The sequence below is a fragment of the Cygnus olor genome, chromosome 1 (assembly GCF_009769625.2).
Source record: "Cygnus olor isolate bCygOlo1 chromosome 1, bCygOlo1.pri.v2, whole genome shotgun sequence".
NCBI classification, from domain to species: domain Eukaryota; kingdom Metazoa; phylum Chordata; class Aves; order Anseriformes; family Anatidae; genus Cygnus; species Cygnus olor.
This window is the reverse complement of record NC_049169.1, coordinates 97,067,072-97,091,157: the sequence shown is the minus strand read 5'-3', so window position 1 is coordinate 97,091,157 and position 24,086 is coordinate 97,067,072. Positions and strand designations below refer to the sequence as shown.

Below are 24,086 nucleotides of genomic sequence, written 5' to 3'. Positions count from 1 at the left end.
GAAATGATTAGGGTTGTTTATTCCAAGAACCATTTCAAACCCTTCACCTAACCAGTCCTGTGAAGATGCAGAGACCAATTAGATACATACAGCAGAGTCAGATGAGATGTTAGTATTATTCAATCAACAACTCTCCCTGATTTTTTTTCCTTTGTGGAGAATGAATGAGTGCCAGGTGCAAGCTCAACAGCTACAGGCAGCTTAGTTGCAGGGGGAGGCACCCTCTCAGCAAACACTAAGAGAAATCATTTTACATTTTTCTGGGTAGCACCTGAGGTTCTACCACCTAGAAATGAAGAACTCCAATCAGAATGACAGAAATAACCAATTTTTATATAGTTCTGGCCACCTGTAGATCAAGGATGAGTTGCTTTGTTACTTTACAAATGTGGAAATGGAGGCACATAATGGTGCAACAGATTTCCTTCAGATCACCTACCTCCACATCAGCAAAGAGCACTAAAATACATCCTTAAGATGTGCTTCTCAGTGGTTCTATTTATTTTCCAAGCATTGTCTTCCATTAATAGAAGAATTTTATTGCTAAAAGAACAGCATCTGTGCTAGTTTTTCCCACCAACAGCAAAGCCAACAAAACTTGGGAACTAATTTCACTAGCAGTTGTAGGTAACCTCAGAGGTTAGCATCTTAGAGAGGAAGGGCCATCCAGCAGTAAGTGCAACTTCCAGTGACTTGTAAAACATGATTTTACTGCAGTACTGCTGGGGCAAAACATTCAAAGAAGTATTACTTCTGATGTGGAAATCCCATGAGATTCTAGAAATTCCAGAAAGTAGGTTTCAAGTCCTTTCTCTGACACAAGCATCAAGTTCAGATATTAAGGAAGCTTGGCTCAAACTTTCTCGTTGGTTAAAATAGAAAAAATAGAACACACTGATGAGGGTATCCTGGAAAACCACTAGAATGCTCTTAGTGAGTAAGGAATCGACAAGTATATAAGCATGCATGTATTCTGTACAACTTCTGCTTCTCAGTGCAGAATCTCTTGTTTCAATGTATTGTGGAGAGGTTATGTCTTGCAAGTATCTTGTAAAAGTGAGACTGCTGCTATGCAGCCCCAGCGGAGCTCAGGGCAAATGCAAAGAATAACAGTGACTTTGTATTTGCCTGTGTGTGGTTCTCAGTTTCAGCTGAGAAATGAATGAAAAAATACATTGGAGCTATTTGGAAAGCAACTGGCTTGTACTTCTTCCAACCTTAGAATGCAAAAAAAAACCTCCTTCAACTTAATCAGAAGAGATTTGCTACCAAAGGCAGAAGGTCTCTATGGTTGCCACAACGCTGTCAACAGTCACAGTCATAAGAAGGTCATAGTGGAGATGTTCGGAGTTAGCTCCTAAATTTATTCAACACTCTTAGTCTCTGTTTAGATAGACTGAAGCTACCGCAAGGTCGAGCTTCTCTATGGTGCAGACTCCAAGCTTATAAATGCAGGCTCAGGTGTGTGGACCAGCTGCATATTGCAGAGTCCCCAGCACTCTGTTTGCCTGAACACGCCTGGTGAGTCGCTGGGTCAACAAGCATGTTTATGCAGGCATCCAGTTCGCTCTCTGAGTGGCAGCCACAGGGACAGGATGTAAATGTGGTGCATGGTCTTTGGTCCCAAGACCAGTTTTGAAGCAGTGCAGGCACAGCTTTAGTTTAAACTGTGTGTCCTCTCCTGCTCCCAGCATGCTGGTTTTCTTACTCTTAACAGTAAGCACGTTCTTTATCATGCTACTGTCAGAAAAGTAGATCTGGAAATTGCATTGTGCTGGACCCTGCTTCAGTATCAGTTGAGCATAGCTTGAATTAAAAAAAGAGAAAAGGCTGCTCTGAGTTACACCAGGAACTGATTTAGATACCCTTTTTGCTCCTTACCAGATGCTTTTCCGTTGCCAGAGAGAGATTGACTGAATTGGGAAGTCTGACCCTTCATAGACAGCTCCTGGATAGCATTATGCAGCTATCTTTTGCAAATGAAAATGTGTTTTTCACAGAGAAGATCCAGACTAGGGCTGTAATCAACATAATAGAGATTATAATGGAGATACCGAGCGCATAGGAACCTTAGAAGTTTTTTCTTGTTCTCCAGATCCTAGGTAACACACACAGACTTTGCAGTCCAACATCAGTATGTGGGGGATGCTATGTCCTAGTATAAGCACAAATGTGAATATTATAGCGTCTTTGCCTTGCTACCAGTTACAGGTCTTCTGATGCTAGAAGAAGATATTCAGAGGTTATGGTCAGCTTTTCTTCTGCTCTCTTGCCTGGGCAGCTTGGTTTGTCTCTATGGTCACAGGTATCTCAGCAAAGGCAGCAGTGTATCAGCCCCTTATTCCGTGGCTTTCTCCTTTACATTTTGCAGGGGCGTTGTCTGAAAATAGTCTTGTAGAGGAAGGGAGGAAAAAGAGGCCATCTGCAGCTTCAGCTGTCAGGCTGGTGAAGACAGGGGCAAGGAAGGTATAGATTTAGATGACAGATGCCCAGACAAGTGGCAGATAAGTGGGGAACTTGGTGACAGAAAATTGTACGATGGAAATAGAAAGAATGAAAAAACAGGCTATAACTTCAAAAGAAAAGGAAAGGGATCCGAGTAACCAATCCCAATACCTTGCTATGTTGGGCTTTGCTTGGGGTCTCTAAGGTTGTGCTTCAAATTGGTTCTGAGCTTAGGGGGGCCTCCCACATTTCCTTTTCTCTGGATTCTTTGTAGGGGTCATGAGCTGAAACCTCCTTGATATCTTCCAGTGACCTCTGCAGGGCTTTGGGATTTTCCCGTTGTGCACTGCCTGCCCCAGCCCTGCTGAGGCTGGCCAATGCCCACACTCACAGCAATGCCATGCTGCTGGCTCTGTCTGCCTTGCATTCCCAGGGTGCTAATTCCATGGACAAGGTGCTTCTCCCATGGAAGAGTCAGTCTGACTTTGGGTGACAGAGAGGTCTCATTTTATGGGTGGCAAGCAAGGGCCCTGCTGGTGCTTGCTCTTCTCATGAGGCAAGCCCTCCAAATGAGGAGAAAGTCCCTTTGCTAGAGATCCGACAATCAGATGAGTAATACAATGGCATCTGTACATCTTCTTTGTCACTCTTGACTCCTGTCTGCTTCCACCTGTGTTTTACTGGCTTGGACTTGGGGCCGTACATTAATGTGTTGCTGGGAGGAGTGGAGGACAAAGAGAAACACACCCAGAACCCCACTGAGCTCTCTTGCAAACCCTTTCATTGTCTGCTGCTGCAGGTGTCATAACTCTTAAGAGTCATAAAACCTAGAACTTCTGAGTAGGACAAATGGAAACACTTTCTTCAGGCCAGGACTCCAGGTGCTAGGGCATGACCACTATTGCCTTCTTGGAAAGATGTGGTAAAGAAAAACCCTGTATCCATATTTTATGGCTGAGGAAGCAGGTCCCAAGAGACAGTATCTTGCCCAAGCTACACAAGAGGTTTGTGCTTAATATGGTTGCCCTCTTCCTGCCCTATTCTCCCCTCCTGCTGTTGATATGTGGTCTGTGATTCCTTATCATAAATAAGATTTGTGAGCTCTTTGGGGAAATGGACTGTCTCTTCTCTTACGCTTGTGCAGCTTGTACAGGGGTATAAATAATAATAGTCATTAATGCTAATAATGTGTTTTTTAACCTCCTGATCATCCTCTATCTGATAAAATAGAAACAGGAGAGAAATCTTGCTTTGAAAAAGAAGCTACTGGCAGAAACTCTGAACATTGCAAAAGCTGGCAGAAGTCAGGTATAGTGCAAACTTAAGGCTGCCTCCTCATGTTTTCCATTAAATGAGAGTCTGCAATTGCATCACAGACTAATTTTCTTAAATAGTAGGTAGGCTGTAGACTCTTCTCTGGTCAGTATGCTGAGTCTTTTGGCACAGTCTGTATAGAGGTAAAATTTCCCTATTACACAAGATGCCTGGTCTCTTGTCTCCACCCGTAACAGCTGGCAAATCATTTTCACCTCTGTTACTTTCACCTCTCTCATTCTTTGTTCACCTTTTCTGTCTTAGCACCTGGTATCAATGGTTTGAAATCATTTCTCACCGTCCTTCTGTATAGCATCTAGAACAACAGGACCTGGTCTCATTGAGGAGTCTGTACGCCTCTAAAACACAACCAATAAATAGCACTGGAGAATATATTTGTATACACAATACAGAGCAAGTAAGGGAAAGGGCTGTCTTAAGATTTCACTGTCGAAGGGACCAAATCAGTGGCTACTGAGTTTGGTGAGTTTTTCAACCGTTTTTATTGGGCTTGAGAGCAGGTCTTCAGTGATGCATAGAAACGTCTGGAGCCCTGCCCACACAGAAATTACTCTGCATTGTACTGAAAACCAAGTGTTTTCATGCCACACAACTCATATAATATTTTCCAGGACCTGTGGTTTGGCCAAATGAAGTCCAGCTTAATGCAACCATGCTCGTAAGTTTTCTGTTCCTCTGGGTAATGTTGTCCTCACCACCACAGGCTTAACTTTATTTCCAAGATGCAGTGATATTGTTGTTCTGATGGCTAAAGACATAAATGAACGCAGATTTTTACAGAGAAGGACTATCATTTATTTGGCTTTATATTGCTATAACTATGGATACACTTTCGGGCGTGCAAGCCCATATACCTGGAAAGCTGTTTAGGTTTGGTTTGGTTTTTTCAGCTATATTCTTTAGTTTAATAAAAGATATTGCCTCTTCCTACAAACCTTGCCTCACATTATTTTTCTTTCAGCTCTCTATCCACAGTAATTTCAGCACTGGAACTGTTAAGAAAAGGCACAAATTGTTTCTTCCACTAATCATAAAGCACTCCCCCAGTCCCAAGTATCTTAAACAACCAAACCCTTGCTTGCTCAAGCTTTCAAAAATAAAAACAAAATAATAAAAATCCATCCTTGAATAAGAGACTAGGTCTGAAAAATATCAGCCTGGGAGTTTGTAATTTCAAGATGTTATGAAGCACTGCAAGGAGACTCTTGCAATGGGGATGCTCACACAGCCCAAGCTCTGTCTGCCTTCCAGCCAGCCAAGTGGGGACTCCACAGCACACAAAATGGCTGTGGAGAGTTCACCACTGTCCCATGATTCTGTCCAGGAAATGTTAGGCTGTCCAAAAATGTGCAGGTCAGCTCTCATTGCAGATAGTGAGAGTCACATGTCTGAGTGACACTCAGCAGTCTTGGGTCTTCCTCATGTCAAGCAGATTGGACAGAGCTTGGTCCAACAGGCACAGTGGGCAAATGGCCACATTTCTCTTTCCTGCTTTGCTGGAAGAACAAAGGACACGTACAGGGGAGTATAGACGTACAGTCATCCTACCTCAAAAATAGTCCACAATATATCTAGCAAAGTTGACAAGCCTTAGTTTAAAGGTGGAAGTACCACCTGGGTAGCACAATGCATGACTTGGTGAGACCATTGCTTAGGAAGCCAGGCTGGAGAGCACAGCACCACCTCCCTATCAGGTGCAGGCTTCTTTAGCCTCAGCTGTGGCAAAGCAACAAGCTATAGCTGGGGCAAAAGGCTGCTTCTGGGTAGAGAAAGAGGAGCTGGGTGCTTTTCAAGAAACCGTCTTTGGTGTAGTGCTGCTGGAAGAAATGAGCCCTGAATCGCAGGCAGAGGTAAGCTCTGTGTTGCCAAGTTTTGGGGGAGATTTAAAGACCAGAGGGCTGCAAAAACAGTCTTGAAAGGTGCTCTATAGCCTTGAGGGATTGTTCATTCCTCTACAAAGGCCAGTTAATGCTGGATGTGGCAGGAGTTTTGTAGTGTAAACACCTGTCCCTTTGGATTGTGAATTTACCGATGATCTTAAGGGCTGACCAGAATTATTACTTTCTTTCCCAGCTTGAAAGAGCTGACTCTTTTTCTCACAGAAAACATAACAACTCAAAAAAGAAAAAAAAAATCTGCCTTTTTTTTTTTTGAGTGCTAGCCAATTTTGTTTTTCTTGTTGTTCACACTTACAGACTTCTAGCAAAATCTTGCAAATATTCAAAGAGCAGAGACCCTTTCTGCAGGACTTCTTATGTGCATGTGTGCCCCAGAGGCTGGGTTCTGTGTGACTGTGTTTCAGGCTTTTTCAGGATAGCTTGGATGAGGCTCCCGTTTAAGAAGAAATTGGTTCCGTGGATGCAGCACAGTAGACATGCTGATAGTGTCTGCTGTTGCATTCATTTTATATCTAATTTTGTGACAATGTCAATGTGTGTGTACACAGCTGCCAAATGCTTTTTGTGAAGTACCCTTTACGTGCTCCAACTTGTAGAGGATGTGGGTATGGTATGCCTAATGCTGAAGAAACCCTCTCTGTGGTTCTTGCTGCACTAGTTCACGTAATGCATTTGTCTCCAAGGGTTCTCAGTTCCGTCTGCGTTTTGTCATCACATAGTTGTTGAAACTAAATCAGGATTCTTTTAATCTTTTCCCTCCTTCAACCACCTCTTGAGTGTTGCTGCAATCTCATTAGCTGGATATTTCTGTGGATTTTTACTCTATGGAGTTGCTATATAACCAAATACTACCTTCCTCGGATTCTGGGCCTGGCATTTATTTGTTTGGAAAGACTTCTTTTAGTTTGGTAGAAGACCTGGTAGAAAATCTTTCCTTGAAGAAGCCTCAAAAAGACGTTCTTCCTTCTTTGATGGGTTTCATGAAAAGATGGTAAAAAGGAAGAGAGGTGGAATGGCACGGGAAGCAGTAAGATGTAAAGAGAAACTAAGAATTGGAGAGAATATAGATGAGGAATATGAAGTGGCAGCAAGGCAAGTAGGGTGGGAATTAGGGTTTGAGCAGAGTTGTCTCTTCCTGAATATCAGACTGTAGGTGAATGGGAAGCATGAATGCTGTTTTCTTAGCCTACATAAAGGAGCCTAATCAGATGTGAGACTATTTATCATGGGCCTGATGCACCGTACATCCCCTCTATAAGAATTCACATTTCTGGACACTGTGCAGTCCTTGACCTTGGACAGTGGTGGGTTACATAGAGCCACATGACAAATGACTGTTTCTTGCTGAGAGAACGTCTCCTTCCACTCCCTTTCCCAAGATCACAAGCAGCACATGCCACAACATTCTTCTAAATCACAATAAAATGTGCTATTCATCATAGATGCACTAGTCCCAAAGACATGCTGTGAAACCCATGGATACAACAGTCAAAATAAATAGTAATACGCGTATGTCAGAGACAGACGTGTAGGACAGGACACTAAAACATCCAGGGGAAAAAAACACTGCTGGGTAATATATGGCTCTTGTCTCATGTTCACTTTACCAAGCTTTAAATTTCAAGACCGCTAATTCTCTTATGTAAACTCTGCAAAATTTGCATGGCCAACTGTGTTTTCAATACTACTTCTACTAAATTAAAAAATAAATAAATAAATAAATAAAAAATAACACAGCCTTTTGCTAATGCAACATGACACTTGCACAGTTAAATAACAGTAATTTGAAAAAAAAATCTAATGGAAAAGTTGTAAGTTCCTCTATAAACTTCAGCTTGCCTGCTTGACAATTGTTTTGTGGTAGGTTCAGTATGAAAACTGAAAAAGAAAATATATGTGTGCTGCGCAATCAAGTTAATATTGATATTGCACAAAGGGACAAAAGTGAAGTTGAAATAGAAATGAAAGTGTGAGTGCTTAAACAGTTAATAGCACAAAGCACATTTATTTATTATAAAATGGAGAAGCATCCATGTACAGTGCATCTAAATGCATCCACTCAGCCTTAATGAAATACTTTTACTATGCATTAAAAGTAGCCATCTTTCAATCATCAGAGCTGTCAGAACCCAACCTCTTTTTTCCCTCTCTAAATGGGGTTATAGATATGCTCTTCGATAGCTAATATGTCTATGGCTCATCAGACTTTTGAATTTGGGGTAAGTGAAAGAACTGCAGTAATTCAAAAAGAAAGGGAGAAAGAACAATTTAAAAAAAGATTTTGGTTTATATATTTAGGGAGAGTTGAGTGTAGTTCTTGCATCTGTTTTTGCTCTCACAGTCTGTAGGTAGCTGAGGGATTTGGCCACACAAAAAGCAGACTCACCTTTGGCTCTAGACCAATCCCAGAGAATTTCAGCCCGCAGAATCTGATACTCCAGCTCATATTTAGTAGCCTAATGTCCTGAGTAACCCTGCTGGTATGACTCAGCATGAGTAAGGGAGCCAAACCCCAGTCCTGAATGTTTTTGAAGGTTAGGATGATGTTGAATAGACTGTAAGAAGTGGCTGCTTCTCTTCTCAGTTATATTGGCTTCTCCGGAGAAGTGTAAGATGCTGTTATTGAAAGAGTGCTGCTTCCTTTGAATCTTCTCTCCATACTTTTTAACTACTGCTGTCCTTTCAAAATGAGAACAATGCTGGGTTCAGCATTGTCTTGCCCAAGTTTCATCCCTGTGCAATTTATGGTCTGGAGCAGATCTTATTTTGATATTACTATTATGTATTTCAATGTTGCTATTATGTTTAGCTCAAAGACTCCAAAGAGAACTGGACCCAACAGGCCATGGGATGTTCATATCCAAAGTATGACATAGCCATGCAGCTGAAAGGTGTAGATCACGGGATCATGCATGGGGCTGTAAGTGGAAGTCTGTAGGGAAAGTAGACTTTAAATGTCCGCATAATGCTGAAGGTGGTAAGGTTGTGGTGTCCTGTAGGATTGTGTGTGTGATAGGAGAGAGATGGTGTTATGTATGTGAATGTGTCTAGGTGGGATGTTGGGATACGTGTTTGATAGCATGGGAACATGCATGGTGCTGGGGAGATTGTGAAAGAGCACGGATGGATATAAAGCTGTATAATCAGCTTTATATATCAGATGTAGATGTTGGGTATTGAGGATGATCAGTGGAACTGGTGTGGTATTAAGGTGCTGGCCTAGCGGGTCCATGTGCTACACCTTGGTGGGGATTCCTGCAGCAACGCTTAAGTGATGACAATCAGTTTGTACGTTTTTGATTTGGGCACAACAAATTCCTATGAGATCTCATGGGACAAGTTGATTTTTCTTGCACGTGCCTTCTTTCATACAATAATTTGTTGATATCAGAGAATGAAAGCCATTTAAAAGGGAAATCATGAAAAAGCATGTTCCCCCAGATTGCTGGAGTCGATTTTAATCCACTCTAATATTTTAGTTTGATTTCCTCGGGAAATGAAGCATACGATAGTACATGTCAATCTGTTTGTCCATGTGTTGTTCCTCCCAACCAATCTCAACCACATTTAAAAGAAGGTGAAAGGCTGGAAAGAAACTTTGCACCTGTATGTTTCTTAATTATGGAAACTATGGTGATTAGGCAATGCCTCACTCTGTTCACAGGGGGAAAGGCATGAATAATGAAGGCAGCAATAACCTGGCAGCAGCCAGCCAGTCCAAATGGTATCTGTGTTTTGTGTTGCAGTGTGCATTTTGGTCCACTAGGAAACAAGCACGTGTTTCTGGACTACCCACAGCAAGCGGTTTCTTTTTGCTGCAGGGGATGTCATAGGGATACGATGGGATCTGGCCACGGGAAGGCAGGCTTTCTGCTTTCTTTTTGTGGAACAGCTTGTTTAAAAGTAGACTAAAAAGAAATATTTCTGGAGCGGCATTTCGTCTTTAGTGGCAAGAATCCCCCACACGCCTTTCCTATGAATGCATGGTCACATTTGTGTCCTGGTGGGAATCTCAGGGAGACTTTCTGTCAGCAGCGCCAACTCTGGCTGTATTTGCAGAGTGGAATTTCTTAAAGATTTGCTAATGAATCACAGAAGACATAGGACAGACTGGATTTTTAGCCAGAGCAGATGAAACTGCTTATTACGCCTGATGGTATTTTCCTCCCTTGAGTTGTTGTCAACTCAAGACCAACGGCGAGGACCCAACACCATAATATCGCCATCAGCCTCTCTTGCTCTCCACCTGCAGGCCCTTCATTACCTGAGGCTTCCCCAGGTTTCGTGCAAGCCTCTGAAGACCCTTCAGTAGGCCTTGGTGACCATGCATGTAGAAGGATATTTTGCCCAGTGGCTTTTGCCTGACCTTTCACCCTTCAAGGGGCTCATCTGCGGGTGGCAAAGCTGCATCTGTGATGTGTAAATTGGAGATTATCTTCTAGTAGTGGCATCTTTACAGGCTGTTATAGCAACTGTGGTGAGGGGGCAACATGGCCCATGGAGAGGCTGCCAGATTGTGTGGCCAGCCTGCCTGGACTACCACCTTGCAGTGACTTCTCAAAGGCTGCGTAGTCGCGCTGTCTCTGTGTCCCCATCTGCAAAAGGGCACCTTCTTTTGTGAAAAGCCTGGAGAGTGACTGATGAAAAGCCCTGTGTGAATGTTAAGTAGTACTTCATTACTGCTGTTCCTCTCACCAGAAGCAATGATTTCGGGGGCAATGAAACTACAGGAGCTAATTACTCCTTGGGAAAAAAAAAGTTCATCTTGTGTACGGTAGGAGGAACCTGTGTTTAAAAGGAGACGAGTAACAGGAGAAACCTTCTGTGAGCAAATGGTGGCTTTGCAAGCTGGATTTCCTACACAGAGTGATTTCTTCTGGTCCCTCTGAAATCGCACAGAAGTCATGGGAGATCCAGCGAAGATTAATGCAGCCTGATGCTTGCTATTTTTCCTGGAGGCCTTGGCAGTTCTGTAATTACAATCAGTGCGTCTGAATCTCCCTCTGGCCCTTGCATACTGCCCAGCAGTGACACCAGCATCAGAAAAGACCCTTGCTTCAGGATTTGTCAGGCAGAACTCTGCTGAGAAATCAAACCTGCCCCGCTGCGTTCCTCGTCATGGCGATGAAGGACGCGCTCCTCCTTTGCTGAATAACTTCCCCATGTCAGCTGGAGCCTTAGGGACTCCTGAGCCCAGCATGGCTCACAGACTTTTTTGATCCAAGAGATACGTTTTCAGAGGAATGAGAGAGCCATATTTCTATAGCATAGCGTATATATTTATATATTTATATATTTATATATATATATATATATATATATATATATAAAATAAAATAAATGAGCAGGCTTGCAACACTAGGTGGCAGAGGTGGGATCTTTTCTGCTCAGAGCACTGTCCTATAAGGCATTGCTTGTTTAAGTACAGTCGCATTTAGTTGGAGCTGCAGGAGAGAGACAGAGAGATTCTGTGTTTACAGCCAGCGCAGGCTACAGCGAGCATCTAACCTGGCCCCCCTTCTTCCAGCACTTGAAGGGGAGAGTGCGAGGCTATTTGGGAATCTGGCCACCGCGGGTCAGCTTTCTCTGCGACTGGATTGTCAGAGCTGGTAGAGCAGAGCCCAGGGGGACTGAAGGGAGACACAAATCCCATTTTATTTGAGAGGGGAAGAGGAAGAAGGAAAAAAAAAAAAAAAAAGAAAAGAAATTGAGAGAGCAGAGAGAAGCGAAGAGACGGAGAAAAAGACAGAGGAAGCAGAGCGAGTGAGAAAGAAGCATGAGGACCTACTGGCTGCACAGTATCTGGGTGCTGGGATTCTTCTTGTCCCTCTTCTCCTTGCAAGGTATGTGATGAGTTCTTTCGTGCCACCTCCTCAACCCCCTTCTCTTGAATCGAGGCTGATGGACTGAGGATGGATGGAAACATGGAGCTGGAAGCTGGAGCTATTTAGATCCCTCTATTTTCGACACCCCCCCACCCCCACCTCCCCCTTAAACCTTCCCCCCCTCAGGAAATAAGCCAAGGAGAGATCGCTGTTGGTGAATCCTATGGTTAGAGGGCACTGCATGTGACTGACTTTGCTGCTGTATTCGTGTTTTCGCAGAGGGGGAGATTTTTTTTTTTTTTTTTTTTGGGGGGGGGTATGGGAAGATTTGCAAAGGAAAGAGGGGTGGGTGAATGTGGGTATCCCTTCCATCTACAGCCACTCAGCACTTTGGATCACAAGTACTGATGCTCCTGGATTCCTCACCTTCCTGAGGAGATCAGTGTTAAGTTTCTTTTTTTTTTCTTTTTATTTCTGTTTTGTTTTGTTTTATTTTATTTTGGTTTTGCTGGGGGAGGGAGAAGGTTGGAGGAGCCTCTATGCCTCTTTGCAAAAACACTATGTCCTTCCGCTCCACAACGGGGTGGGGGGGGGTGGGGGGAAAGAATGAAGGAGGAAAAGATAGGAGAAGGAAATTTGTTGGGTATGGGGTTTTGTTCAGTGGAGAATTGCCAGCTGGGTTTCTTGCCTTAAGAGCCAAGTGTGAGTACAGAATTTAGTTTGAAGTGATGACAGACATGCTAGCTGTTTTTGAGATGCTTTCTGTAAACAGGAGTTAAGGGTTAATGCATCCCGTGCTGTATGTATAAATACACATCACACATGCACATATAATCATAGCCCTGCAAATCACAGCTTGTACATGATCCATGCTCACTCACACATAGCAGTGGTCCTATATATGTACATACATACTCATGAATATAGCATGGAAGATAAACTCGCGCTGGCACATAACAGCTCTAGCTCCCTAGCACATGCAGTTCCTGGAGTGCCAGTCTGCTTCTCTCTTGCTCACGTTCGCTCTTCCTCTCCCTCCTTCCCTCCCCCCCTTTAGCCTTTTCTTATGCCCTCTTTCCATCCTGCACACTGGCTTTGGTGGTTGCTTGCAACATAAAACCCCGTGCCTGTCATGCTGCACTGGTCTTGCAAGCACACATGCATGTACGCATACATGGCACATGTGTTCTTTATTTGTATATCCACCTATCTGGCCTTCCGTCTTGCACGGTCTTGCATTCACAGCATCTTGCATGCACACTTAGGGGTATCTCACTGTGACTGTCTTTACCTTTCACACTCTTGTGTATGCTGTAGTGCATGGAGATGTGTCCAGTCACAGCATCTGCACTGCCCTTTTGCTCCTACTTTCACACACAGTTTCACACGCACTGTCCTCTTCTGTTTTGTGTCCACTAAGCAAATCCCCGTACAGGCATGCTCCCTGTCACGCACATGCTTTCTGTTGCAGCCTCACATTTACCTGTCACTACTGCGTGCGCTCGCTGCACAATCCCTCATTTTCTCCCTCTTTCTCACATTTACTGAGCACTATTTTTCACGCGATTTCCCTTCATCTGTCTCTGTGTTGCATACACATGCTTTTTCACTGTTGCATATTTTCTCTCAAACTTGCATTCTCTGAATCTGGATGGTGAATCTGGCACCAGCACCTTCCAGCTGACTTCCCCTGTGAAGGGGCTGCTTCTGACAGGGTAGGAGGATTTCTTCAGCACACGGGATGCACGCAGGGGGAGAAGAGACCAGTACTTGTGTAACGTAAATAGCTAGTGTCAGCAGTGAAGTTGAGTAGCTCGATGTGAACTTCCCTCTGCTCTGGAAGAACAGGCACAGACCTCTCAAGGAAGATGGGCAAGTAGCATTGACTCTGAACATTGCCCCGTCTTTGATGCTTGTTTCCTGGTCTGTCATTGATGGTGCTTGCTCCACACAGTGTTTCCAAGTCAGAAGCCTTCCCCGAGCTGTGACTAGAGCATCCAGATTCTAGCACAACCAGGAGCTGTTTTAATCCTTCCTAATATCTGCAGCTTATGAAAGGCCTGGGTGCTGTATTACCCTTACCTTCTGTTCCAGTGACTTACTATTGCCACAATTTTATCAGCTGCATCTTTTCTGATTTTTGAAGGCATTGAGGAAGGTCCTCTGAGGACTGCTTTAACAGGTACCCTCTGTGAAGGCAGAGGCAAGGCAGTTGCCCTCTCTGGGTGTTGAAACGGGAAGGGGGGGATGGGGGAATTGCAAACCTGGAGCTGCTTTTTGTACTGGTCCCAAACTTCAGATGTGGTATAACCCAGCCCTGGTCCACTGCTGGGTCTGGTTCCATAGCCAGCAGTATCTTCCTTTCCCACATCTGGGGCGGGGGAGAGGGTGGTGAAGCCAGAATATTGGGGCTGTACGGGAGGAGCAGAGCACATCGCAAGCAAGCCCAAAGACATTTGAAGGAGTTAAAAGGGAGTGGGAAAGTATTGTGCCCCTTCTGTGTGTGTGGTTTTGTTTTTTCCCCTTTGGTTGCTGTCGTGCTTTTCTCTCTTTAAATAAAAAAGGGGGTGGGGGGTGCACTTACTTGAAAGCTGTGGTAACAAGCCTTGAACCTTTCTGTAACCCTGCTGAGCACAGCTCTGTGGAGCCCTTACCCCAGAAAACTGCAGTCGTGTTTGTGACAGGCTGTGACCCCTGTCAGACTGCTTCCAGTTGTGTCCCTCCAGAGCCAGGCAGCCGAGCCTGCGAGCTACCCAAAACCTGCCCGTGCCTCCTCTCCCCCCTTCTCCTCGCTGTCCACTTGGGGGTGTACCAGTGAATGCAGAAGGAGCTCCTGGTCGTCTGCTGCTCTCCCAAAGCCACCACGCAGAGGGGGGTGAAGAGGGATGAGGCTGGTGCTGCCAGGCTGAGGCTGAATAGCAAGCGATGGGGGGCGGAGGCAGCACAGTGGAGGCTGGCAGGAGACCCACGGGCTCTGCTGTGCCAAGAGACTGAGGCAGGCAGCCTCCAACACTTCTGCCAGGGGACGTGCAATGGGTCGCCTGCCCCTTGTCTGCCTGGGCACGGGGGCTTTGGCAGAGACAGGCTTTGCCCCCTTCCCCATAGGCTAGAGGCTCTGATTCCTGCACAGCACATCTTATTTTATTTTGATCATTATTTTTCTTTAATTATTTGCTTCAGGCTTTGTGCGTTTCCCTGCTGCTGTGCCTCCAGTCGTGGTTGAGACAGGTGGCTTGGAGGCGGGCTGGGTGTTCGTCCTGTTCCTCCTGCGGGGTGCACCAGCCTTGCTGCCCTGGGGGGGCTGGAGGACTAAAAGTACCTGCGCACCCCAGGGATGCTGGTGGGTGGGATTTCTAGTGGCGTAATGTAGCCTTTCCCCTGAATGGATTTGTCTTGGTGTGCCTCATAGCTTCTGATAAGGATCAGACTCCTGAATTGAAATCAAAAGCTGATTTTTTTTCAACACCACCACCCCCCTGGAAAAAAAAAAAAAAAGGTTAAATGAGGGTGAGGAGGAGAATAAAATGATCTGGATCTATCAAAAATTGTATTTTTGATCATTCGGAAGAATATTTTATTGGTGATTTCATTTTTACCTCTTATTACTCTAAATTAGCTTAGCTGCCAATATGAAAATTTATTCTGAATTCCCCACTGAGTTTTTTTATTTAAAAAAAAAAAAATGAATGCCCCGACAAATTATACATTTTCTACAGCATTGCTTTACGTTGAAAATCCTTTTAAACAAACTTTCCCTTGAAAAAATAACAGCTGTTTCAAATCTGCAATTTACTTTTAAAAAAAGCTTATTTAACAAATCTTCCCTGTAACCCTACTTCATTGTTTAATTGCATGAGACTGTTTGTTTATTTTTTTTAATCATTAAAATACCTATGCAGCCAATTTATTGAAGTAGATGCTTTCAGAAAGGACACGCGGAATTGGCCTGTGTAGTACTGGCAGCATTTATTTATGATGTATTTTTTTTAGCTGCTCAAGGGTATTCATAAATGGGGAATGAGTCTGAGAGAAATCACAGAAGCATTTGGGTAAGTGGAGTAGGATGCCTTAGGTTGGTATGCAATACAAATGTTATCTGTAAACTCTCATGCTTTATAACGTTAGCGGGTAATGCGGGTGTGAAAAAGGATGAGTTTGTTAATGCACAAGGTTTGTGCGATCTGTATGGATGGAAGCATGTAACCAAGTGTTTCTGTGCTGATAATGTGTAATGGATGAGGAGAACAGGGAGAGGAGGAGCAGGAGAGTATGTGTGTGCGAAGAGTGATGTTGTAGTGTGTGTGTAACAGTGTGTGGTGATTGTGATGCGGATGGATAATGTTTAGACATTGCTGACTGGAGAGAAAAGTCCTTACCTGCTCTCTTGAATATACTTTCCTTCCTATCTGTTTCCAACTCTCTCTGTCAACTGAGGTAGGGGAAGCTCTCATGTGCTGGACTGTATTGATGAGGAAACGATTCACTCAGCTGCCTTGCATTCCTTTAAATGATGAAAATGTTCAATACTTTAGAAAAAAGGGGGGGGGGGAACACTTTTCTTGTAGGTTTAAGACAGGGAAGAAGCAGAGAAGGCTCTTTATCTGCAAAGAGGGAGCATTAAAAGGATATCCCAAGTGTTTCTTCTAGTCCTATCCCAATACTTGCAAACCATTTGAGTCAACACTTACCACACCAGTAAGGACCCATTGTGTATTATAAATCTAAGCGTTATTCTACATACTCAGAGTGTTTTATTATGATAATCAGAAAATCACTTAATCTTTTAGTCTTTGAGATCTCCTTTCTTGTGAGGGTTTTGCTAACCTTGCTATAAATGCCTTAGTCCCTGTGTTTGTGGAAGCTTCTCTCTAGACTGTGAGTACCAATGAATGAGTGGTCTCAGGAGGGGATAAGTCCTCTGAGAGTCACTCTTTGCACATTCTTTTTGTCCCAAAAGCATTACATCCCTCTTCTAACCAGGTGAGGAATATGGCAGCTGTCATCCTATGTTGATGGCAGAGCCAACGCTTTAGAAGCTCCCTTCCTTCTTGTGTGCCTCCCGTAAGCCTTTAGGTGCTCCTTGCTTTGTTGGTGGGGACTGTACCCTTCACTCAACAATTTCACTCTGTGCAAGACAAATTTGCGTAGGTAATGGGTTATAGCAGCAAAATTAATGCATGGGTCCAAGTGTGATGTAGCCCATGGTGAGCTGCAGCAGCTGCTGGGTGCTCTGTGTAGGGACCTCGAGGGGCTGGTGAGGCAGGCAGGGGACTGGAGGCAGTGCTGGAGCACTGCCTACTGACCCATGTATTGTAACGTGAAAATGGATGACAAAAGCTGATTATGAGTGAGTGAAAGGGAAGCTGCCTTTCCTGGGCAGATCTGAATATCTGACGGGCTTTCTGGTGAAAGAGGATCAGCTGAGGCTGCTAAAGGACTTATTCTCATGACTGAGTGAAATTTGTTGTACAACCAGACAAAGGCATCACAGAAGAGTCTGGGGAAAGTCCTCCGTGCGTACATTTGAATGTGTAGATGTGTGCTTTGCAAAAGATGGTTTCCTTCACATGTAGCTGCTGGGAGGATGTGGAGCTTTGCTGCCTGTGACCCCTACAGGGAGCATGAATTTTGCCTCTTCAATATCCTTTTTCCTTAAAGAACTGTGTGCCATAGCTTTATGTGTTGTTCACAGCTAGTCAGCAATGGCTTTGACAGTTGATGTGCTCTTCCTGCTGTCATTTTTGTCTGGGGTAAAATGAAAAATACCATGCACAGCACAGACAATCTTGTTCCACTGTGATAAGGAATAGATAAAGGCAAGATGAAGATTTGTGTGGGTGAGCATGTGAGACAAAGCCCTCTCCTGGTGTCAGGGAAGGACAGATATCCCTGTAGGTAGCATGGAAAGGAAGAAGAAATGCTGGGAATTAGTGATTCTTACAGGAACGAGTGGGGGAATTTTTTATATTTTTTTAATGGATAAATTCAGGCTTGATTCTGTGCTATGTTCTTGCACTATGGTGCTCAGAGGGCTGTGAGCAGGAGGACCGTGGGACTGGGGTCCTGGTTGTTGCCGAATGACCTGGAAGCTGAAGCATTTCCCTATGAGCTCCCTCCAGCAGGATGCCTGCCAGAGGGGGAGCATTGCGCTGCTCATCTGTATGGAAGGAAAGGGAATGGCAGGGGCTTTGAATTCTCTGAGCTGAAGGAGTATTCTTCCTGGCTAAGGTGTGCAGACCCTCACCATGAAATGTCTTACTGACCATATCTGCTGTGTTGAAGTCCACAGGAAAATCCTGTGACTACTCACTGAGGGGGAAAAGACCCTTTACGTTAGATTTGCTTACTGCTCACTCATAAGTACAGAATATGATATGCTCTGGTTTGCAGCTGCAGGGGTGCTGGACTTTGCTGAATGGTATTTCTGGGAGAAGATGGTTTGGGGAGCAACGCAAGGATTTACATATTGAGTTAAGGCAGTTTTTTTGTTTGTGGGCTGTTTTTGTTTCTTTTTAAGAAAAAGGTGTTAGCATGAGAAGGTAGGCTTCAGAGGAAGGGTCTTAGCTTAAAGCAAAGGGCAATATAATTGGATCTGTGGGCTCACAGACAGGGCTTTTGTGGTTCCTAGGTTATATAAAGCATACCACAGAACCTCTTTTGAAGATGGCTTATTCTTGAAACCTGCTCCTTTCGCTGGGGTCTGCCTCTGTGCTACCTAACGGATGCATGTTTCCTCATTTCTTTGAGGTTTGGCGGAGTGCTCCCACAAAGAGAGAGGGCCTCTCCCTTTTCTGGTGATGTGTTCTTGGCTGCTGGGGGGATCATGTGGCAGGCAGCCACACGAATGGAAGGCTGTGGAGTTTCCCAACCAGGAAATCGATAGCATTACAGCACGCAGCCACTGGGATATGAGTATGCAATGTAAGTGGGTAATCACAGCTCCCTCCCCTCTGCTCCTTAGCACTTATATTGATGGCGAGTTGCAGGCTGAAACCAATTAATCCTTACAACATGCTGGGACAATAACTATTAATATTCTCCTGTGTGCTCTCTTGCTGCTGCACCTGCGTGGAGCCTGGATGTGCTTGGCCCTTAGCAGTTGACCCAAAGCTACATCATGAGTGAGGGCAAGGGTTTTTCTGTCCACTGGCCTGGCCAGTGCACTGCATCGCCTGACTTCCACTCGCACGGGTGTTGGTGAAGCTGACCATGTGGATATACATTTGAGTGCCTGACAAAGGAGGTTTTTGCCTGCAGGAAGGAAGGAGTTTTTCAAGGGGCATCTGTGGAGTTTTTGATGTGTAAATGTGTTTAGACTTGTGCCTTTGTGGCTCCATCTACTTGTATGAATACCTATATGTTTGCCTTGTAAAGCTATTTTGTTGCACCATGGGATCACTTACATTACAACATCCAATTTTATTCATGCCTATATATAAGGTCTGTACGTGAAGCTCTGATCAGAGGCCTTTCAATATATCTACTACAGCTCTTAAGAAGATGCATGTGGGAAACAAAATGATGGTGGGTGGTTGTGATTTTTGTGCCTGTGACAGAAAATGCATAAGTTGCATGGTAAAGATGTTTGTGCTGTGTTAACAAATGTGGTTCAGAGTTGTGTTTTGTGCAAGGAAGGTGTTGTGAAATGTTAGTTCAGTAGGTGAATGCAGCATGATTATTGATAGGGGTATCTGTGTAGCTGTGTATGGTTTTGGAGTAACCATTATTCACAGCAGATTTGCATCCTATCTTGACGTGGCAAGAGATTGTTGCAGTGAAACAGAATTGTTGCTGAGGCTTGGCTACCCCTCCTCGTCTTTCTGATGGCCTCAATGTAAGGCAGTAATTTAGTCATGCTTCAGTTACCTGTGCATGAAATACAGTGTAGAGAGGACATGCTTGACTCCTGCACTTTCATGGGAGACTTTCTGAGAACAGAAGGAAGAGGATGAAAGGAGACTTTCTTGCACATGCAGACTGCGCAATTTTAATTAGACTGACATATTCAAAAATGGTACAGCCTGGCTTAGCCAACCTTTCTTATGTAGCTGTGCTATCTTGCACTGTCTGAGCTAAAGATTCCTTGGTTGAATGCAACCTGAACCAGCAAACCAGCAATTGTGCACTTTAGCTGTACCTACAATAAGAGCCCTGCAAGTTCAACTGCATCAACAGCAAGAATTTTGTCCAGTATAGCTGTATCTTGTCAAGTGTCAGGTCTAGCTAGCTGAGTAAAAGTTAGCAGGATAGACCTATACGCAGGCATGCCACTATGAAATGTTCTGTACTTGTTCTAGGTATTCTGTGTGAGGGGGAAGGAAGTGATTTGTACACAAGAGCTTTTGTGCTGGAGCTGTGTTAGAGCTTATACCAACAGTAATTTCTCGGTGTTTTTTTAAATAAATAAATAAATCTTGAAGTAGCTGAAGTGGTGTAAGAGCTGTCCATAGCCTAGGCCTACTAAGACAGGTAAGGTGGGTAACAGCGAGAGAGCTGACGTGAGGGCACAGACCCTCTTCTCTGTTTCCGTGTATCCTAGGTGCCTGCTGGTGACTGGTTTGTGTACCCTCCAGCAGCCAGAGAACTGCAACAGATCAGGCTGTTTAAAAACAACAACATCACCAAAAAAAAAAAAAAATCAAATTCAGGCTGCAGCATGAGGTAAATGAGCTGTGGCATTGCCCCAGAGGGACCTAGAGTTAAGGTCATCAGTACAGAGTTGTCTTTCTTCTCTTCTTGTCTTCTTGTCTATGTGCACAGAGGAAAGGGAGAAAAGGCCATTCTAGCTGGCCTTGCTCTGTCCCAGTGCAAAGCTTTGTAGCTGCAGGCTTTCTTTCAGGCTTCAAGGGAGCTCTTATGGCCTCTGCTTGCAGGTTCTGCTCACACCCTGATCAATCTGAAGAAATTTTGGTCTCTTTTTTTTCCTGCTGCCCAAAACAACACCAACAAAAAAGTGAAATAAAACAGCCCAAGCTCTCCTTGATCCTGAGGTGTTGCTTGAGCTGCAGTGAAGGAGTAATGACAGTGTGAGAGATGCTGTGGAGACAGGACACTTTGAGCCCCTGCTTTTGTTGCCACATGGCAGAGATTCTCAGAGTGCCATTTTTTAGGTTAATGCAGGTCTGGGCACCCTATGTGAGAAGAGTCTTTGAAATTGTAACACATGAAGGGAAGGCTCGAGAGGACCTTACTCTAGAAGAGCAATTGTGGTAGAGCTGGTATCTTTTCTGCACGCCTTGGCTATCCCATAAATGTTCTGAGAGCTGGCAGGAACATTGTCAGGCTTCTTTTTGAACCCTGCCTGAAGTTCACCAGAAATTCGTTGAAGCAAACCAAGCAGATTTACATAATATTTCTGCCTCACTGAATTGGCATTTTTCTAAGAGGAAAAAAAAAAAAGGTGTCTTGTTGGACAAATTCCAACTCAAGTTTCAGGAACAGATTAAGTTACAAGTGCTTAAAGGCTTTTCTGCAATGTGTTATCTTCTGTCATAAGATTACATCAAAGTCTCAACTATCATCTAAAACAAAAAAAGTTCTGAAAATTGTGGCCTTTATAGGTGTGATGAAAAACTTGAAAATATAACAAGAGTGTAGTCACTAGCTGGTGTCTGTCTTGAGCCTGCAGGCAGTTAAAAGAGCATCCTCGTGGATGTATCACCCAGTTTATTTCTCTGGCATGCTAGGTCTGAATTCCTCCTGCTAATAATTCCTTGGTTTTCAATCCAGCCAGCAAAGAGTGTGGTTGTCCTGGCGCTCTCAGCCAAGGTTCAGATGCAGTTTCTGAGGAAAATGCTCAGGGAAACCACCGTTGCCATGCTTGCCTCAATGGCTCAGAAGTAGGAGCAGCACTTTTTTGATGGACACTGCCTGAAAGGGTTGGAGTTGGAGCAGTATGCATTATGTAGAAGGATTTTAGGTCATGGCTTGTGCTTGTGTTGGAGAATGGGTACGTTTGTTCAGTTTGGTTTGTGACCACTCCTGGATGGGCTGGGAATTGTAAAAGAGGAGAAAATAATGCAGAAAAGTCACAAGAAGTCTCCTTCAAGCAAGCTTTAATATCTGTGGAGCTGATCTCCCTCAGTTTTGTTTGGAGTTGGGTTTCTCTGAAAGAGGCCCAGCTGATGTTTCTGGGGAGGGAATGTGTGTGGTGTGGGATTTGTGTCCTGTAGTGATGCTGTGCCCAAACCACGGGGTGAGCGTGTGTATGTGTCTACATGTGCATGGCACGTGTGGGGCCCATGCTGCGATCACTGGAATTGCAGTCTAGCCAGATAACAAGCTGTTGTTGTTTACAGCACTTGGTTCCGGGCACTTCAATTCCACAAAGATGTAAACAAAATTAGAGGGAATTCAGAGGATTGCAACGAGAATGATTAAGGGGCTGGAGGGACTGACTTATGAGGAATGCTTGTGAGAGCTAAATATATAGCTGTTTGGTTAAATGACTAAAGAGGAGCTATGCTAATGATCTAGGCATACTGGGAAGGCGTGAAGAATTGTCTAGTGTGGACTGAGAGCTTGAAGTGTCTCATAGTAGAAAATTTGGAGGAGGGAAGAGGGGAAAAAAATGGCAGGAGTGGAAAATACTTAATGGGTAGGAAGAGATTAGGTGGCAAAACAGCTTTGTTAAGAAATGTGGTGGAATTGCTGTCATTTGGGACATCTGAAGTTTGGCTTGGCAGAACCCTGGAGAATAATCCATGCACTACAAGCGTGAAAAGGTCCCTTGAGAGACAGTCTAGATGCCTTAATAGATTTTTATGCCGTCATTAATTTCTGAATCACAGTTAATACTTTCAGTCTGACAAAGAACCATATTCTTTAAAGCATTTTACTTTCTTGCCTTGCATTATTCCTGCTGTGGCACAGATCCTGGCCCAAGATAGACTCATGAGGAAGTCTTCTGCTATATTAACAAAAGTGAAATCCTGGGTATTAACTGCTTAACTCCTAAGACTTTTTTCTTCCTTTCTTTAAATGGTTTCTTTTTTTTTCTTTTCTTATGATATGTAGGCCAAGGCAGCCTGCTGGACACCCAATAAAATGGTAGCCCAGTATCTGTGGCCATAACTTTGTCCTATCAGATGTGCTAGACTTTTTCAGGTTTCCTGTTGTGCTACCATATGACACATCGTTGTCTCTCATATCTTTTCTGTATAACTGAGTAGTGGACTAGTCCCTCCAGGCTCAGAAGCTGACTGTGGTTGAGCTTGTAGCTTTCCTGGCATGTCACTGGAGCTGAGGCACCGCAGGGCTCAGGGGCAGAGAGGGGTGGACTCATGAGGGAGGTAGAGATGGGAACAAGATGGTAGGAGACGATCAAATTGATTGATGGAAGGAAAATCAGCCAGCTTGTTTGCTCTTATATTGCTCATAACAGGAACTAAATAGTGAAAGCTAAATGGGTGGTTTTGACTACCCAGTTTTCCCACTTTTTTTGGGAAAGAGAATAGCCGGAATTGTTAGAGAGTTTTGTAGTGGTTACTGTGCTGGCTGGCACCATGGACTTCCAGAGGCAAAAGGTAATGCAGCATGAGTGAAACAGCCAAGGTACGTAATAGGGATTATCCGGACTAAAGATTACTTGTGCCACGGATGCAGACCCAGAGAGAGTTCATCATAGTTTATTAGCTCAGGTACAGGACTATGCAAATTGCAATCTGTTTCCTGGGCAGGAAAGCAAGAAGCACTATTTTGCGTTGTATGCAGTCCAGACTAGGAAGTGTTGCTGGATCTTTCCCAGTCTGCGGGGCCAGCTCGAGGGTCTCAGCAACACATCTGAGCAGTGCCCCGGAAAAATCTGTAGAGACAGCTGAGATGGGCTGGAAATTGATGTTTCTTAGCTTGGACTTGGCATTAGCCTCAGTACGTGCAAGGTGGCTGTTGGTAATGACATCTCTACTCTGTGTTCCCTAGCAGAGTGGGAGAGCTCGTTAGCTCAGATTCAGTACAACAGGAGTGCAGTTGGGCTCTGGCTCCGAAACAAGGACAAGGAATATTCCTAGACTTGAGCTGTCTGTGCTGAAATTTCTGATTTTTCTGTTACGATCTCCTTTTCAATGAAATATGGAAGTCTTGGAAAGAATACAAAATCCCTCCTTTGCTTTAAGGAGAGTTAGTTTGCCCCATTTATGCCAGAATGGAAAAACTGGGAGGTGTGAGAAAATCAGTTAAGGAGGAAAGGAAGAAGTTTGGCAACTCCAGAAGTGAAAATTTATATTGGCAGAAAAGAGTTGCTGGTGGATGGTAGGTTGCGTGTTCACGAAGTTGGAGAGCTTGAAATAAGGAATCAAAGACTAATGGTCTTACTGTTTACTGGGTATTATTTAGGCAGTCTGCACGCCCTCTAGTGGCGTAACTCATGGAGGGGGAAAAGTGGGCTACTGCTGCTACCGTTAATCAAAGGCAATCTCTTCGGTTTAAAAAGCTACCCTAGGCTTGGAGTCTGAAGGATGAAGGTTCTCCAGCCCTCATTTGCTGCAGAGAGAGGAGTGGGATGGGTGAGGTAATTTGTCTAGTAATTGTGTTTGTTGCATGCAGCAAATGGATTCGTTACAGCACCTTTTAATCATTGTTCCGT

General features: G+C 44.2%; 1 protein-coding gene across 2 annotated transcripts in view; it reads left to right on the top strand.

The window, feature by feature from the left end:
- The first annotated feature begins 11,093 nt into the window (after nt 1–11,093).
- LOC121076669 (limbic system associated membrane protein) overlaps nt 11,094–24,086 on the top strand; it is a 958,116-nt gene continuing 945,123 nt past the window's right edge. Inside the window, exon 1 of one of the 2 annotated variants that reach the window (XM_040571198.1) lies at nt 11,094–11,521. In XM_040571198.1, coding sequence (XP_040427132.1) covers nt 11,455–11,521 — 67 coding nt within the window. In that variant the 5' untranslated portion in view covers nt 11,094–11,454. The remainder of the gene's footprint in view (nt 11,522–24,086) is intronic. The other variant, XM_040571206.1, reaches the window with a different exon arrangement.